At 42.8% G+C, this 16695-nt stretch overlaps 1 protein-coding gene across 1 annotated transcript in view; it reads right to left on the bottom strand.

Annotated features, from left to right (window-relative positions):
- Window positions 1-335: 335 nt before the first annotated feature.
- UBA2 (ubiquitin like modifier activating enzyme 2) overlaps window positions 336-16695 on the bottom strand; it is a 42453-nt gene continuing 26093 nt past the window's right edge. The window contains exons 11-17 of the mRNA XM_050768742.1: window positions 15780-15873; window positions 15579-15691; window positions 10900-11055; window positions 9242-9338; window positions 5706-5811; window positions 3219-3355; window positions 336-1187 (exon numbers count right to left, since the gene is read on the bottom strand). Coding sequence (XP_050624699.1) covers window positions 1006-1187; window positions 3219-3355; window positions 5706-5811; window positions 9242-9338; window positions 10900-11055; window positions 15579-15691; window positions 15780-15873 — 885 coding nt within the window. The 3' untranslated portion in view covers window positions 336-1005. The remainder of the gene's footprint in view (window positions 1188-3218; window positions 3356-5705; window positions 5812-9241; window positions 9339-10899; window positions 11056-15578; window positions 15692-15779; window positions 15874-16695) is intronic.

Here is a 16695-nt window from a genome sequence, read left to right as displayed (position 1 = left end):
AGGCTGGAGTGCAATGGCACAATCTTGGTTCACTGCAACCTCTGCCTCCCGGGTTCAAGCAATTCTCCTGCCTCAGCCTCCTGAGTAGCTGGAATTACAGGTGCCTGCCACCACACCCGGCTAATTTTTTTTTAAGTAGAGATGGGGTTTCACCATGTTGGCCAGGTTGGTCTTGAACTACTGACCTCAGGTGATCCACCTGCCTCAGCCTTCCAAAGTGCTGGGATTACAAGCGTGAGCCACTGTGCCCGGCCGAGTTCTTTTTTTAATGGAAAGAATTTGGCATTCCTGCAGTAGATAAAAGGCAGCAGAAACAGAAACTGTGCAGGCATGTGTAACAAGAATGCAGATGCCATTTATTTGGTCCATAAGTATAGTCGTTATTTGAGTTTTACAAAACATCGAATATAAATAACCTGAAACTGTAACAATACACAAAAATTGGCTTCTTACACAGACATACCAGGCAGTACAAACTGAAAACTTGAGTAAATTAACATTGTTTTACATTAATATACATAGTGCCATTTAACATTTAAAAACAAGTTTCAATGCATAGCACTTGATACTTCTTTGAATCTGTTTCAATCAGTTAAGAGTATGAAAATGGTTAGATCTAGGCTAAAAATAATTCTTCTTCTAGCCAAAAATAAAGGCATAATATTTATAACCAGGTATCAACTTTACTAAACCACAATATTTTGAAACTATTAATGATACCTAAGGGTATTTACATTAAAAAGGCAACATGCATTGTGTTGTTTTATCTCATGACTGGTTATACATACACTTTGTTCAAAGGGTTTTTAAAACTATATTCCTACTTTCAATACAGCATACTGCAATGTGTCTAACAGTTCTAGCAAAAAGAATGCTTTCAAAGGGAGCAGAATAATTTTCAAGTCACTGGTGTCAATTTTTTCCCTTTGGAACAAAGGACATAACAATCTGGTTCTGCCCAGATAAACTAAACAGTAAGAGGGTTCTGTTTAGAGGCATTTCTGTTCAATCTAATGCTATGACATCATCAAGCTCTTCCTTCTGTTCTAGACGTGACCTCTTTGCACTGAGATTCTCTTTCTCATCTAATTTCCTCTTGCGGCTTCTCTCTTCTTCACTGACGTCAGCATTATTTGAAGAATCTTCTTCATCCGAATCAACTATGAGAACGTCATCTTGCTCTTGAGCTTATTTCAGAAAAAAGGAAAAAAGAAAATGGGTAAAAGCGTGGGAGTTACTTGTGCTCACCAGTATTTTCTGTAATTGAAAGCTGACTCTTCTAATATACACCAAACTTAAGAATGGCTGCATTTTCACTTTACACATCATGTATTTCCATACTGTTTTAAATCTTTTATATAATAAGCACCTATTTATTTTCTAATCAAAACAAAAAATTGTGACAAGCATTATGTAACTCAAAGGACCCATTACACATCCTTGATTCTACCTCTACCTTCTCCAACAGAAGAGCAGAGGGAACATATTCTAAAAATGGTAGTAGTGGTAACAATAACAACAACAATACAGCACTTACAATGTGCCAGGAACTGTTCTGAGCACTGTGCATATGACAACTCATTTAATCATCACAACCCTATAAAGAAGATCACATGATTATCCGCTTTCCAGGAAAGGAAACTCAGTGAATGACTTCCCAAGCTTACACAGTAGCAGAGGATGAAGCCAGGAACCATCCCCAATGCAAAAATGATACTAAAGGTGGTTTTATCTCCTCGTCCAACAAAATCAAAGGCAGAATACCTACCTTACTCATGGCTGTAACCCTGGAAACCTACCCACAGTAGAGGATCAATAAATGTACATTTCAAATTATGATTTTGGAAAATCTACCATATAGTCTCTTCCTCAAAGGAGGATGATGGACCTTTCTAATTTCAGTGAGGGGGGAAAAAAACAGGTTATGAACCAATGACCCAGGCCATTATCTGAATGTTCATCTTCAAAAATCTCAAGAGAACATTAGAGCCAAGAGTAAACATATTCCAAAGAATGCCACAGACAGGGTCAAAGAAATGAAAACAAGTAAAAATTTGTTAACTTTTTGTTTCCTAACTAAAGGAAGAGAGGGAGCAGAGTAAATATTCAAATCAGAACACAGTAAAGAATCAGCTATTTGGAAAAATACCAAGCACCAGCACTGGAAATCCAGGGGAAAGGACTATACCCAAGGCATACTAGTGACGAGGAAACTGTAACATGCCTAAATTCCATACTTACCAAGCATTTGTTCACTCAAAATAGTCAGATGCATGGATTTATTGCTCCTAAATAAAACAAGCATACAAAACCCCAACCTGCTACTACATAGGCTGACTGCGCACTAGTAAACTATCATTTCAAACTGTAAAAACCAATTAACAAAAAATAACAAAGTGTTCCTATTTTCTGTAAGAAATTTCCGTAAGAATTTCCCCCAGTCTTAAATGACTTTTTGTTTTGAGGTGGAAGTCTCACTCTGTAAACCAGGCTGGAGTGCAGTGGCACAATCCTGGCTCACTGCAACCTCCGCCTCCCGGGTTCAAGCGATTCTCCTGCCTCGGCTTCCCAAGTAGCTGGGGCTACAGGAGTATGCTGCCATGCCTGGCTAATTTTTTGTATTTTTAGTACAGATGGGGTTTCACCGTGTTGCCCAGGTTGGTGTCGAACTCCTGGGCTCAGGCAATCTGCCCGCCTCAGCCTCCCAAAGTGTTGGGATTACAGGCATGAACCACTGTGCCCCGCCTTAAATGACTTTTTTTTTTTGGAGACATGGTCTTGCTGTTGCCCAGGCTGGAGTGCAGTGGTGCGATCATGGCTCACTGCAGTGTTGAGCTCCTGGGTTCAAGTGAACCACTCTAGCCTCCTGAGTAGCTGAGACTACAGGTATGCGCTACCATGCCTGGCTAATTTTTTTTTTTTTTTGGTACAGATGGGGGTCTCACTGTGTTGCCTAGGCTGTTCTCCAACTCCTGGCCTCAAGTAATACTCCCATCTTGGCCTCTCAAAGCGCTGGGATTACAGGTGTGAGCCACCACACCCAGCCCTTAAATGTCTTCATGGTTCATAAATTCAAAGCTCCATTACAACAATCAATACCAAACCAATACACACCTCTAGTAGTTTTATGGATTTATGGTCAATGTTCCTAATAATCAGTTTGCTTTTATTCTTGCTTGGTGGGTGTTTAACAACCTGCTGGCTGGGGCCATACTTACCTGTGGAGGTAGAGGGCTGAGCTCCATCATCACTGCCATTGGTTATGCTTTTAGCAACATCTTCAGCTTGTTTGGGTCCCACTTTTTCCGGGGCATCACCAACAACCTCAAATTCAACATCCTTTCCTAGGTCTTCACTGTAGGAGAATCACACAGGTCACTGCTATGACTATTTACAAAGCAAAGGAGCACCAGAGAAATCCTGTTGTTCCTCAAAGCATACACTATGTACACACCAAATATGTGGATCCTAATTTTTTTTTTAAATTTTTATTTAAAAAAAAATTAGAGATAGGGTCTCGTAATGTTGCCCAGGCTGGTCTTGAAATCCTGGGCTCAAGCCATCCTCCCACCTTGGTCTCCTAAAGTGCTGGGATTACAGGCATGAGCCAACCATACCCACCTTGGATTGTAATTTTCAAAGAGCTAAACTTACAATAAGAAAGACGGTACACAACAATTTCTGTGATAATCTACATGCACTTTCAAATCAGGGCAAGGTTTTGGTTTTTTGTTTCTTTAAAACAGTAAATTAACTTTTATTGCTAAAGCAGAAAACTGAGTCCAAAACTCAGTGGCCTAAAGTGGTAACTCTTAGACATGATTTCTTCAGCCACTATGGCATGCAGCAGCGAGATCTCGGCTCACCGCAACCTCTGCCTCCCAGGTTCAAGCTATTCTTCTGCCTCAGCCTCCCGAGCAGCTGGGATTACAGGCAGCTTTTAGATACCATGTGGTATTTCCACTTCATTGTACATGTCCTTCCACTGTCTTTTCTTTCACAAGTGAAAACAAGCATGCCACTTACATCTAACTAGTGTCCAACTGAAGCAGGACCGCTTTGACTCCATTATACAACTGTGAAATACACTACTTACTAATAACTCTCATTCAGTCCTTCCTGTCATTTTTTTTTTTTGAGACGGAGTCTCGCTCTGTTGCCCAGGCTGGAGTGCAATGGCGCAATCTTGGCTCACTGCAACCTCGGCTCCCAGGTTCCAACGATTCTCCTGCCTCAGCCTCCTGGGTAGCTGGGATTACAGGCACACGCCACCACACCCAGCTAATTTTTGTATTTTTAGTAGAGACGGGGTTTCACCATGTTGTTCAGGATAGTCTCAAACTCCTGACCTCATGATCCGCCACCTCAGCCTCCCAAAGTGCTGGGATCACAGACATGAGCCATCACACCTGGCCTCCTTCCTGTCATTTTATGCTTTTTATAAACAAAGTATGAAATGCAGTTCTCTCCAAATAGCCACACAAACACTATGCATGTTTGTATACTCATGAAAATACTGACAAAATAACTGGACACAGGTGGCAGCACCACTAAACCCTTTGTTTGTTAGATGCTACCCAAAAACCCCAAGTCAGGCGCAGTTCCACCATGTCAGTGAGCATGAACAAAAATGCAACCTGGTCAACACATGAATATATAAGCAGACATGGTAAGATACCTTGTCTCTCTTAACTGTGCTATAGACTCAGGAATCTGTACAATTTTTTTTTTTTTTGAGATGGAGTTTTGCTCTTGTCACCCAGCCTGGAGTGCAATGGCGCAATCTTGGCTCACTGCAACCTCTGCCTCCCAGGTTCAAGTGATTCTCCTGCCTCAGCCTAAGTTTTTGGGATTACAGGCGTGCGCCACCACCAGCCTCTGGGCAGGCTGGTCTCAAACTCCTGACCTCAGGTGACCCGCCCACCTTGACCTCCCAAAGTACTGGGATTACAGGTGTGAGCCACCGTGCCCGGCCAGTACAGACAATTCCCAATATTCTTTTGCTATTGTCACAAAATCACAAACGAAATGATTTGTTTTATGGGAGAAATACTTCTTTTTTCTAGAGAAACTTGAAAAACAATTAATAATTTTATTCTAGTTTAATTACTATAATGAATTCGCCTCTGTTTAAACTGTTCAAACACCTGGACTCTAGCTCTTCCTGATCAGCCACCACTGATGACAGTTACTCTTAAACATTTTTTGCTTATTTCTTTTATTTCTGGGTTTGTTTTTTTTTTTAAGTTGGAGTCGCACTCTGTTGCCCAGGTTGGAGTGCAATGGCACAATCCCGGTTCACTGCAACCTCCACCTCCCGGGTTCAAGGGATTCTCCTACCTTAGCCTCCCAAGTAGCTGGGACTACAGGCGCCTGCCACTATGCCTGGTTAATTTTCGCATTTTTAGCAGAGACGGGGTTTCACCACGTTGGCCTTGAACTCCTGAGCTCAGGTGATCCACCTGCCTCAGCCTACCAAAGTGCTGGGATTACAGGCGTAAGCCACCACGCCCTGCCAATTTCTGATTCCCCAAATTTTCCTGTTGGTCAAACATCACGGAACTCAGTGACCAACTCGACCAAATATACGATACAGTTTCAAATGAACAGCAGGGTTTAAGGATAAGAAAACACTTTTCCTCCATTTCCTCTAAAGTTTATATATTCAAATAATTTCTTACAATTAAAATATTAGTAGCTCTTACCTATGAAGGATGTTGATCAATAAAGTATAGTCCTGGAGGAAGTCATCTGCTTGAAGCCGGCTGCCATTTCTAATTCCAAATTCTGACAACTTCTTGTGATTATTAGCTAGGAAATGTGAAAATAATTTAGATAGTTCAGTTACATCTTCATAGAGCAGTCAGGTTTGTTTTTTAAAAAGCTAAACCTCTGTTATGGGGCTGAATTGTGTCCCATCCACCAAAATCCAAAGCTTGAAACCCTAATCCCTAGTATCTCAGAATGTGATTGTATTTGGAGACAGGACTTTTTAAAGGAATGATTAAATTTAAATGGGGCCAGTAGGGTGGGCTGTAATCTGATCTGACTGATGTCCTTATAGAAGGAGGAAGGCAGGCACAGTGGCTCACACCTATAATCTCAGCACTTTGGGAGGCCAAAGCAGGATTGATTCCTGAAGCCCAAGAGTTGCAGTGATTGCACCACTGCACTCCAGCCTGCTGGGCAACAGAGCAACAAAATTTTTTTTTTAAGACTCTGTCTCCAATCAATCAATCAATCGCGAAATTTGGACAGAGACATCAGGGATGTGCACCCCCAGAGGAAAGGCTATGTGACACAACAGAAAGGCAGCTATCTGCAAGCAAAGGAGAGAGGCTTTAAAATAAACCAAACCTGCCAGCACCTTCATCTTGGTCTTCCAGCCTCCAGAACTGTGAGAATGTATTGTTTAAGCAACCTGGGCTGTGGTATTTGTTATGGAGGCCCTAGCACCCTAAAACATTAAAACACTGGGAATTCAGTCTTAAAACACTTAACTACTGAAACTACTTCAAGGGGACCAGACTGAGAAATTCTGAAAACTTTTCCCCATTCAAATCAATTTTTTTTTTTAAGACAGGGTCTCACTGTGTTACGCAAGCCGGAGTGCATCCCAGGCTTGAGCGGTCTTCCTACCTCAGCCTCCAGAGTAGCTGGGACTACAGGTGTGCACCACCATGCCTAGCTAAATTTTTTTTTTTTTTTTGGGAGACAGAGTCTTGCTCTGTTACCCAAGCTGGAGTGCAGTGGCACCATCTTGGCTCACTGCAACCTCCACCTCCCAGGTTCAAGCAATTCTCCCACCTTAGCCTCCCGAGTAGCTGGGATTACACGCACCCACCACCATGCCTGGCTAATTTTTGTATTGTTAGTAGAGACGGGGTTTTGCGATATTGGCCAAGCTGGTCTCAAACTCCTGATCTCAGGTGTGACCCACCCACCTCAGCCTCCCAAAGTGCTGGGATTACAGCCACAATGCCCGGCCTAATTTTTGCATTTTTACAAGAGATAAGGTTTTGCCATGTTGGCCAGGCTGGTCTCAAACTTCTGGCCTCAAGTGATCTGCCCGCTTCAGCCCCTCAAAGTGCTAGGATTAGAGGTGTGAGCCACCGCACCAAGCCCAATTTTCTATATAACCTCAATTTTCAATCCCCTTCTTTTTTGTCTTTTTTTTTTTTTTTTAACATTTATTTCATCGTTTATAAGGAAAACGTTTAGAAAGGTTTTCCCTACACTGACACCCAGAACATACTAACGGTTTCTCCTAGTTCTTTTCCAGATCTGTTGCTTGCTTTACCATTTTTATCACCAGGAATGCCCTGGGCATTCTTACCCAGATTTCCACCTCCAAGCCCTTTCACACATCTCCACTGACTGCAAACCTCTTGGAACCATCACATTCAAAAGGAAAACCAATTAATATGGGTTCTTATTTTGGTGATTTAGCATCACCTGTGAAATCTTGTGCTGGCCTAACAACGCTGCTAACATTGTAAGGCTATTCCTCAACTGGGCTCCAAGTTCTGACTCTGCGAATCTCAAATCTATCACCTGCCTCTGCCTTAGTAAAAATCCCTCAATCCCCTCCTCCCTAACTAGCTCCCTGCTACTCCCCTGTTTAAACCCTGGTGGCAGGTGGCAGTGAAATACTGCCCCTTCCTCTGGAGGGTAGGGGTCAAGGGAGAGGAGGAAGACACACAGTGCACGTATGACAAGAGAGACTCCAACCTCACCACTGCTGCCAACCCCTCAGCACCCCAGCTTCCAGTGAAACCAAATAATGGGCCACTCCCCCAAGGCCGTTTAGGTTGTTTCACAAGCTCACACCTTTGCAGACAGATGTTCATTCTGTCTAAATGCTCTCTTCTTTGTCCAGTGAGTCCCAACTATTTCTTCAAAAACTGACCCAAGGGCCCTCCCTCTCCTATTACTCCCCCTCCCTTTCACAAAGCTGAGTATACTTTCCTTAGATTTGTACTGTGTACACACTCTTTCTACAGCTTTCCTTGGACTATGCTGAATTCAGCTGTTGACAACCTCCCTTCTCCTTCCAGGCCGCAAGGCACTTCAAGCCAAGGTCGGTTGTCTTATTCATCCTTCACTTATGAATACCCAAAACTATGCCTGTCATACAGGACTCCACACATATTCTGATAAGTGCTGTCTCACCCTCCAAACCACATGTATTTCTGTACAGAACGGTCACACTGAGAAGCCACTGAGATTCCTGACCAGTTTCCATTTTTAAGCCAGCATTTGAAAGTGCTGGCTACAACTAAGGGACAGCATATAATCACAGACAGACTTTTTTTTAAAAGTCAGCTGGCTAGAATAAGGCTTGAATACTCAAGTAGACTCCTAAAATAGAGCACCACACAGCCAAAACATGGCCTCCAATTACACATGACCTAATAGCCCAAACAATTTCTCAACAAGCAACTACAACCAAGAAGAACCCTGACACTAAACCTGCATTTAAAGCCTTAACATCTGGATCCCAAAGTATGAATAAATGACCAATGGACAAATAGGTATGAATTAACTCAATATATGGGGAAAACACAGGGCCTAGAACCTTTGAAAATAACAGTACACTGGCAAAAACCGGGACATGAAAAAACGGGAACAGCAACCCAAATGAGCTGCAAAAGTGACCGAGGAGGTACGGGATCAACGAGTACAGTCTGAAGGAGGAATAACTACGACGCAATTCTTACTATGAAAGCTTCAACAGAATCAAATATATTGTACCTTGTATAGCAAATGCATCAGCAAAAGGGATGACCTGCTTGAACTTTTCAAAGGAAAGATCAGAAAGCCAAAACTGGGCACTGAATTTCAATAATCTTTCTGCTATATAGAAGGAACAGGCTACCAAGGCTTGCCCACTCTTGGAGAAAAATCTCCAAATGCCTTAGAACCCTCCCCATTGTGATTTGACGGAAAGAACAGTCTTCTCATCACAAGGTTAGCTCCCAGGATCCATGATACCGGCAAGGAGGTTCCTTGGAAGTGGACAAGAGCACTGCAGTCACTGCAAATGTCTGACATGGAGCTCCCAAACATGGAAGTGTGATGACCCCCAGCAATGTCACCTTGAAAGAGCACCTCCATGACCAAACACTGCCACTCTCTGTAATACTGAGTATCATATACAGTAAATGAATCAACTAATGTGCACTCCTTCCTTTAAGCAGTCTCTTCAATGAGAGGAGTGAATAAATGCAATGTATGATACCTTCCGTCTCTCCCTCTTCGGAAGATATTAGGATTGTTCCTTTCCCATCTTCAATTTGGACATCTGGTGCTACCATAGCAAATTTTTCTTTCACTATCTACAAAAAAACACAAAAAAACAAACAAAAAAAAAACGGATTCAAAATATTAACGTAGGTAATTAAAGATCATAAGAAATCCTAGACTTCTATAAAGGCTCTTACTTTCCCCTTCGATTTATTGGAAACCGGCCAAGTCACTCTTCAAGATCCCTTAGAGCAAGCAGGAAAGCCGTGAGGATTCACCTGAGTCCCATCCCCGCATCTGACCACTGATGCGGATCAGATCCAACTTCATCCCAACAGGGGACTAGGAACTCCCTGGCCCGCTCCTGCTACTTTGTCTTTCCCTGCAGATTAGGTAGTGAGCTACACACACTTGACATATTTCATTTCAGTCTCTGTGCCAACTCTGTAATGGCAGGGGTTTGATAGATGGAATCATTTCTCATTAACCTGACTCTCAGATAAGCCTCCCCATTCCATGCATTTAGAGAAGTGATAATATTCTGTTAAATCCTACCAGCTCCTAAAAAAGAAGGAAAAAAGGAGGAACTCTCTATAGGTCTAAGTATCCTACAAACAGAGGAATTACCTTTAAGCTCAAGAATCAGGAGATACCAAAGATAATTATTTTCTAGAAAAGAAACTGGGGCAACCACCCTCTGTTGTACCTGCCACTTCCCTGACCAAAACATAAGCTCAAATCAATCCGTCCTGCGTAACCAGTTTCTGGAAGAAAGGCCATTCCCTATCAGGCAGCACTGCTATTTGAGAAGGGCTGCTTCCTCCTCTCTCAAGAGGCATGTAAATATGTAGCATTATGATGGTCACAACCAGAGAACAACATGAAGTGATCTCAAAGTGGAAAGTGACACTTTTGGGTCATAAAAAAAGAAAACCTCCCTAATACACAAATATAGCCAATTTAACAGGAACTTAAGGACCAGACCATGTCCTAAATCCCCATTTCTTCCCTCACTTCAGCTCCAGAGGTGAACCCAGGTGTGCAAATGCTCTACCGTCCTCAGGGACTAACTTACCACACCAGAATCAGGTCATATTAGTTAAGTGTGTACCACCACCAAGTCTCAACTCAGACCTCAGAAATAACAAAAGCCCCCTAATTTGCTGGGAGTGGGCACTGTCCAACATGCACAGAACCCAAAACTCTGCAAATGACTTATACCCTTTAATACAAAGCTGGTAACTGGGGCTTTGCTCTACTAGAAATGCAAACTTTGCATTGCATGCAAATACTTATCTGCTCACTGCCACAGTGAGGACCATTCAAGGATACCTGTTATTTGTCAAAAAATACAGAATTTACCCACTGTCTGGGAAGCAAAGAGCAAAGATGTCCTCTGCTTGCAGTGATACTGTGCCACCACTGTGCTGCAGATTCCAGTCAAATACTCCCACTCCGTTCTGGGATGTGAGGCACTTACTCTGGAACCACAGACAGAAAAGCCTGCAGGTATGCAGAAGGCAAAATAACCCAGGAAATCACAGCAACACATCTCTGCAGTCGGACCTTTTCAGAGTCACTAGCTTGTGTTTGCTTGTTATCACAGTAATACTGTAAAAGCAAAAGGAAAAGAGACCCAGGCCTTGCACTGACCTTGTCTTGTAAGGTGAGAACAGTCACTTTATGGACATTCAGCCGCACAGTCACCTCTGGCTTGCTGGCACATACGTAACAATTGGGGTTGGGAGGATCCAGTGCACAAGGCACAAGAAGCTTCTTTCTTGGGTTTGGTTGTTTATTCAAAAAAATCTTTGGAGGAGAAATAACAGGCAGAAATCAGAAACGTGTGCTATAATTTTATATACCATACAATCTAAAATTGCGTTTACCAGATATCCAATAAAAAATGACTTAAAAATTCCCTTCCAGATGGCAAAATGCATCAGGAAAATCATGAGCTTTTTAAGAGTCTAGTTTTTCAACCTTCTTTTCTAATCAGCTAAAGGCCAGGCTTGCTAGCCTTGCTGAAAAGACATCTCCTTGTATTATATAACACTCCGTGTTCTTCTGCAACCTAATTTAGCAAGAGTAAGGGCAGAGGCATGCTCATCTGTGGTGCCTTCATTGTATCAGCTGCTGGTGTCCCTCCCTGAGGCTATTCTTATCAACCAAGTAATCTCATGACAAGACCAACACATTCATTTCTCCAGTTAACAATAATGCCTTTCACAGATGTCTAGAATCAACGTCACTGCCTTCCCAAATTTTCTGATTATAACAACATTTATATAATGAGGGAAAAAAATAACGTATTTCTGGCAGTATATGTACCTATTTACCATTCCTCTAATACTAAACAAAAAAATAATTAAGAACCAAGGCAGATATAAAAATTACATTGAAATTAAGAAAAGCTCCAAGTTCCTGCTACTACGAAAGTTTGGAAAACACTAGCAAGATCCAACACAAACAACAAATGTCAGAAGACAAGAAGTTGAGACACGAACCTTTATCTTGTGACTACAATGTAGTGTTAAGTCTGCTAAGAGGAATGAATTCTAAAGGAGTACTCTATGGATTCCCCCGAGCACACAGAACTAAATCCCTCAAGAGACACTAAAGCCCTCCTCTGTAAAACAGCTTCTCCCTACAATGAATACTGGCAGGTAGAAGGGCTAGAAGCAAACTGCCCAGGCCAAGCAGGCTACAGAGGCAGAAAGATTTGTTTGATTTTGGGCTTCACTAGGAAGGTAAGTGTGCTAAGGGAAACTGACAATAATAAAAGCAATTGCTACCACGATTAATACCTGGGCTAACATTAATCCATGCTGGAATTCATTTACAAATGTAAACAAATGAAATCCATATATATTACTATTTTTTCTTTTGAGACAGATGTTCACTCTTGTTGCCTGGGCTGGAGAGCAATGGTGCGATCTCGGCTCACTGCAACTTCGCCTCCTGAGTTCAAGTGATTCTCCTGCCTCGGCCTCCCGAGGAGCTGGGATTACAAACTTGCGCCACCATGCCCGGCTAACTTTATTTATATATATATATAAATAAAATTATATATATATATATAAAAAATATATATATATATTTTAGTAGAGACCAGGTTTCTCCACATTAGTCAGGCTGGTCTCGAACTTCCGACCTCAGGTGATCCGCCCACCTTGGCCTCCCAAAGAGCTGGGATTACAGGCTCACGTGAGCCATTGTGCCTGGCCAGATATATCAATATTAGTAGTCCAAGAGTGACATGGAGCTAAGCAGGCAAAGAAACCAGAAGGATGTGATGGGAAATAACATACATTTTAATAAGTTCAGTAGTTTGTACACGCCTGTAATTCTAGCACTTTGGGAGGCCAATGCGGGCAGATCACCTGAGGTCAGGAGTTCGAGACCAGCCTGGCTAACATGGTAAAACCCCGTCTCTCCTAAAACTACAAAAATTAGCCAGGCATGGTGGCACCCGCCTGTAGTCCAAGCTACTGGGGAGGCTAAGGCAGGAGAATCGCTTGAAGTTGGGAGGTGGAGGTTGCAGTGAGCTGAGACTGCGCCACTGCACTCCAGCCTGGGTGACGGAGCAAGACTCCATCTCAAAAAAACAGATACCCAAAAATAAAGTTATTAGAAATTAAAAATATATACAATAAAAGTTTAAGTAGAAACGACAGACTGGGCAATTTGATTCTGTTCCTTCAAACTGAAATTTCATGAAAATAAAATATTTTAAGAGTGCATCGAGGCTGTGCGCAGTAGCTCACACCTGTAATCCCATCACTTTGGGAGGCTAAGGAGCGCGGATCATTTGAGGCTAGGAGTTTGAGAACAACCTGGGCAACACGCTGAAACACCGTCTCTACTTAAAATACAAAACTTAGCCATGTGTGGTGGCATGTGCCAGTAATCCCAGCTACTCGGGAGGCTGAGGCAGGAGAATCGCTGGAACCCAGGAGGTGGAGGTTGCGGTGAGCCAAGATCACACCACTGTACTCCAGTCTGAGTGACAGTGAGGTTCCGTCTCAGAAAAAAAAAAAAAAAAAAAAAAAAAAAACAGGAAGGAAGGAAGGAGGGAGGGAGGGAGGGAGGGAAGGAAGGAAGGAGGGAGGGAGGGAGGGAGGGAGGGAGAGAAGGGAGGGAGGGAGAGAGGGAGGGAGGGAGGGAATCAGGCCAGGTGCAGCGGCTCACACCTGTAATCCCAGCACTTTGGGAGGCCAAGCTGGGAGGACTGCTTGAGCTCGGGAGTTCAGGACCAACCTGGACAACATAGCAAGACCGCATCTCTTAAAAAAAAAAAAAAAAACGGCCAGGCGTAGTGGCTCACGCCTGTATGCCTGTAATCCCAGCACTTTGGGAGGCCAAGGTGGAAGGATCAGGACGTCAGGAGTCGAGACCAGCCTGACCAACATGGTGAAACCCCGTCTCTACTAAAAATAGAAAATTTAGCCAGGCATGGTGGCGTATGCCTGTAATCCCAGCAACTCAGGAGGCTGAGGCAGGAGAATTGCTTGAATCCGGGAGGCAGAGGTTGCAGTGAGCTGAGATCGCGCCACTGCACACCAGCCTGGGCGACAGAGCGAGACTCCATCTCAAAAAAAAAAAAAAAAAAAGTGTGTATCAATGACACTGCAAAGTAAAGAGTACCATTGCAAACTAGGTATTTTCTGAAATTTCTGAAGGTAAATGGGTCATTTTATTTCAACAAAAAGGGGAACCTAAACAACAGTAAAAGTATTGGCTAATATTTCCTAGGAAGCCTTCTTGAGCTGGTAAGAAAGTGAAGTGTCTGCAGACACAACATCGAAGGAAGGAATCCAAAGAGAACATCCAAGTAGTGTTAGTTTTAAGAGATACACCTACCCCACCCACCACTAAGGTAGGAACTCTTAAAATAGGAGATCCTTACACAAAGCAAGGAGCTGAAAGGACAGGAGAAAAATACTTTCTCCATAAAAATTATCTTAAACTTGGTGCTTAGTGGAGGGGGAGGAGTATCTTCCCATATAATTCATGACAATAACACAGGGTTCGTTCAGGTTTGTGGTCTGAATACATAAGTATTGAAAATCCTAAAATTAAGAATTGAAAAGTGGTCCTCTATTGGCAGTGCCCCAAGCACCCACATATAATAACCAGAAATGCTTTTTGAAGAAATACATCTACAATGGGTTCCTAAAGAATTACCAGACACAATTCTAATACACATTCAGTTTTTAAAAAATCATAAACCATACAAGCGAAGCACTATGAGAAATAGCAGAAATGACAGCAGATTCACCCATAAAGATCTCAGACACTAACATGATCAAAAACTATAAAATAAAATTGAAAAGAATGACTCAACAGAATGACTGAAGAGGGGACTATAAAATGACCAAGCGGCCAGGCGTGGTGGCTCACGCCTGTAATCCCAGCACTTTGGGAGGCCAAGGCAGGCAGATCATGAGGTCAGGAGATGGAGACCATCCTGGCTAACACGGTGAAACCCCGTCTCTACTAAAAATACAAAAAATTAGCGGGCGTGGTGGCGGGCGCCTGTAGTCCCAGCTACTCGGGGGACTGAGGCAGGGGAACGGCGTGAACCCGGGAGGTGGAGCTTGCCGTCAGTGGAGATCGCGCCACTGCACTCCAGCCTGCGCGACAGAGCGAGACTCCGTCTCAAATAAATAAATAAATAAATAAATAAAAATTTAAAAAATAAAATGACCAAGCAAATTTTAAAACCCATATAGCACTCTCAGAATTGAAAAACAGCTGAAACATCTTCTTTGTATAAGGACCGCACAATGAATTCTTCCAAGAATTCAGCAAAATTGGAAATGTTAGAAGCAAAAGCAACTTTTTTTTTTGAGACAGAGTCTCACTCTGTCGCCCAGGCTGGAGTGCAGTGGCACCATCTCGGCTCACTACAAGCTCCACCTCCCAGGTTCATGCCATTCTCCTGCCTCAGCCTCTTGAGTAGCTGGGACTACAGGCACTCGCCACCACACCCGGCTAATGCTAATTTTTTTGTATTTTTAGTAGAGATGGGGTTTCATCATGTTAGCCAGGATGGTCTCAATCTCCTGACCTTGTGATCTGCCCGCCTCAGCCTCCCAAAGTGCTGGGATTACAGGCGTAAGCCACCACGCCCGGCCGCAACTTCTTATTTCATTTTTGTTGCAATTTCCAGGAAGCTTAAACACACTCACTTGGTAACTAGAAAAATTAATTTTCCAGTGCTTTAAACCAATTTTATTGTTTTCATTTTAAAAATTACCTGTTTAATGTACTTTTTATTAATGATTTTTTAAAGGGGGTTGAATATAAATGCAAACAGAAATACTCACTGTTCTGCACTGGTCTATTTTTCCTGATAAAATCTTCAATCCTTCCAGTACTATCAACCCAGCAATCACTGCATTAGTAGTAGCAATAGCAGGAATAATGTTCCCTGCCATTGCTGGAAAAAAAAAAAGATGAGTATGTTTTGCTGCTTAAAAAAACAACTTCAAGGTTTTAGTGATACAACTTTAGTACAAATAACTTACACTTGATATCAAATCTACTCTTCATATTCATACTGAAAATATGCATCCTGAGGTTTGCAGCAGAGGTGACAAAATCCATTGCAGATGGGTCATCCTGCCAATAATTTAAACAATTTAACAAGTTTCTCCACAAATTTACTATTCTGAACCATTACTTTCAGAACAATACTTTCATGTGTTTGTAACACTGTAGGCTTTCAACTAGAAGGAGAGGGTGCTGAGCTAGGACCTCACAGTAGCATGGAGGTGGGCTAAGTAGGGGGTGGGGTCTCATCATCAGCTCCTCTGGTTCAGTAATGACTCTGATAAGAACACCAAAAACCACCAGCTTCTAGGAACTCACTACAGCCTAAACAAAGGCACCAGAGACTCAGGTTGTACACCAGAACCTCAATTCTACTCACTGACAATGGCAACCCTTTCCTGGGTCCATTCATTAGTAATGAGAAGGTTGCTGGACAAACAGAATCTGGGCCAAAAGATGGGTCATTTAAGAAAACTGTTATAGGCTGGACATGGTGGCTAACACCTGTAGTCTCAAGCAATTTAGTAGGTTGAGGCAAGCAGATTGCCTGAGCTCAGGAATTTGTGACCAGCCCAGGCAACATGGCAAAACCCCATCTCCACCAAAAATACAAAAAATTAGCCAGGCATGGTGGCGCACAGCTAAAGTCATCCCAGGTACATGGGAGCCTGAGGTGGCGGGATCGCCTGAACCCCGGACGCAGAGGCTGCAGTGAGCCAAGATAGTGTCACAGCACTCCAGCCTAGATGACCGAGTGAGACCCTGTCTCAATTTTAAAAAGCTGTTTCATTAACGCTTCAGAAAAACCTGGGTGACTCTTTTTAGCTCCCCTTTGCCAAACTTTCTTCATATGCGCCACTCTCTCATATATGCTGTTTCTTCAGATAAGGC

This window comes from Macaca thibetana, chromosome 19 (assembly GCF_024542745.1).
Source record: "Macaca thibetana thibetana isolate TM-01 chromosome 19, ASM2454274v1, whole genome shotgun sequence".
Taxonomy (NCBI): domain Eukaryota; kingdom Metazoa; phylum Chordata; class Mammalia; order Primates; family Cercopithecidae; genus Macaca; species Macaca thibetana.
This window is presented reverse-complemented; position numbering and strand designations above follow the sequence as displayed.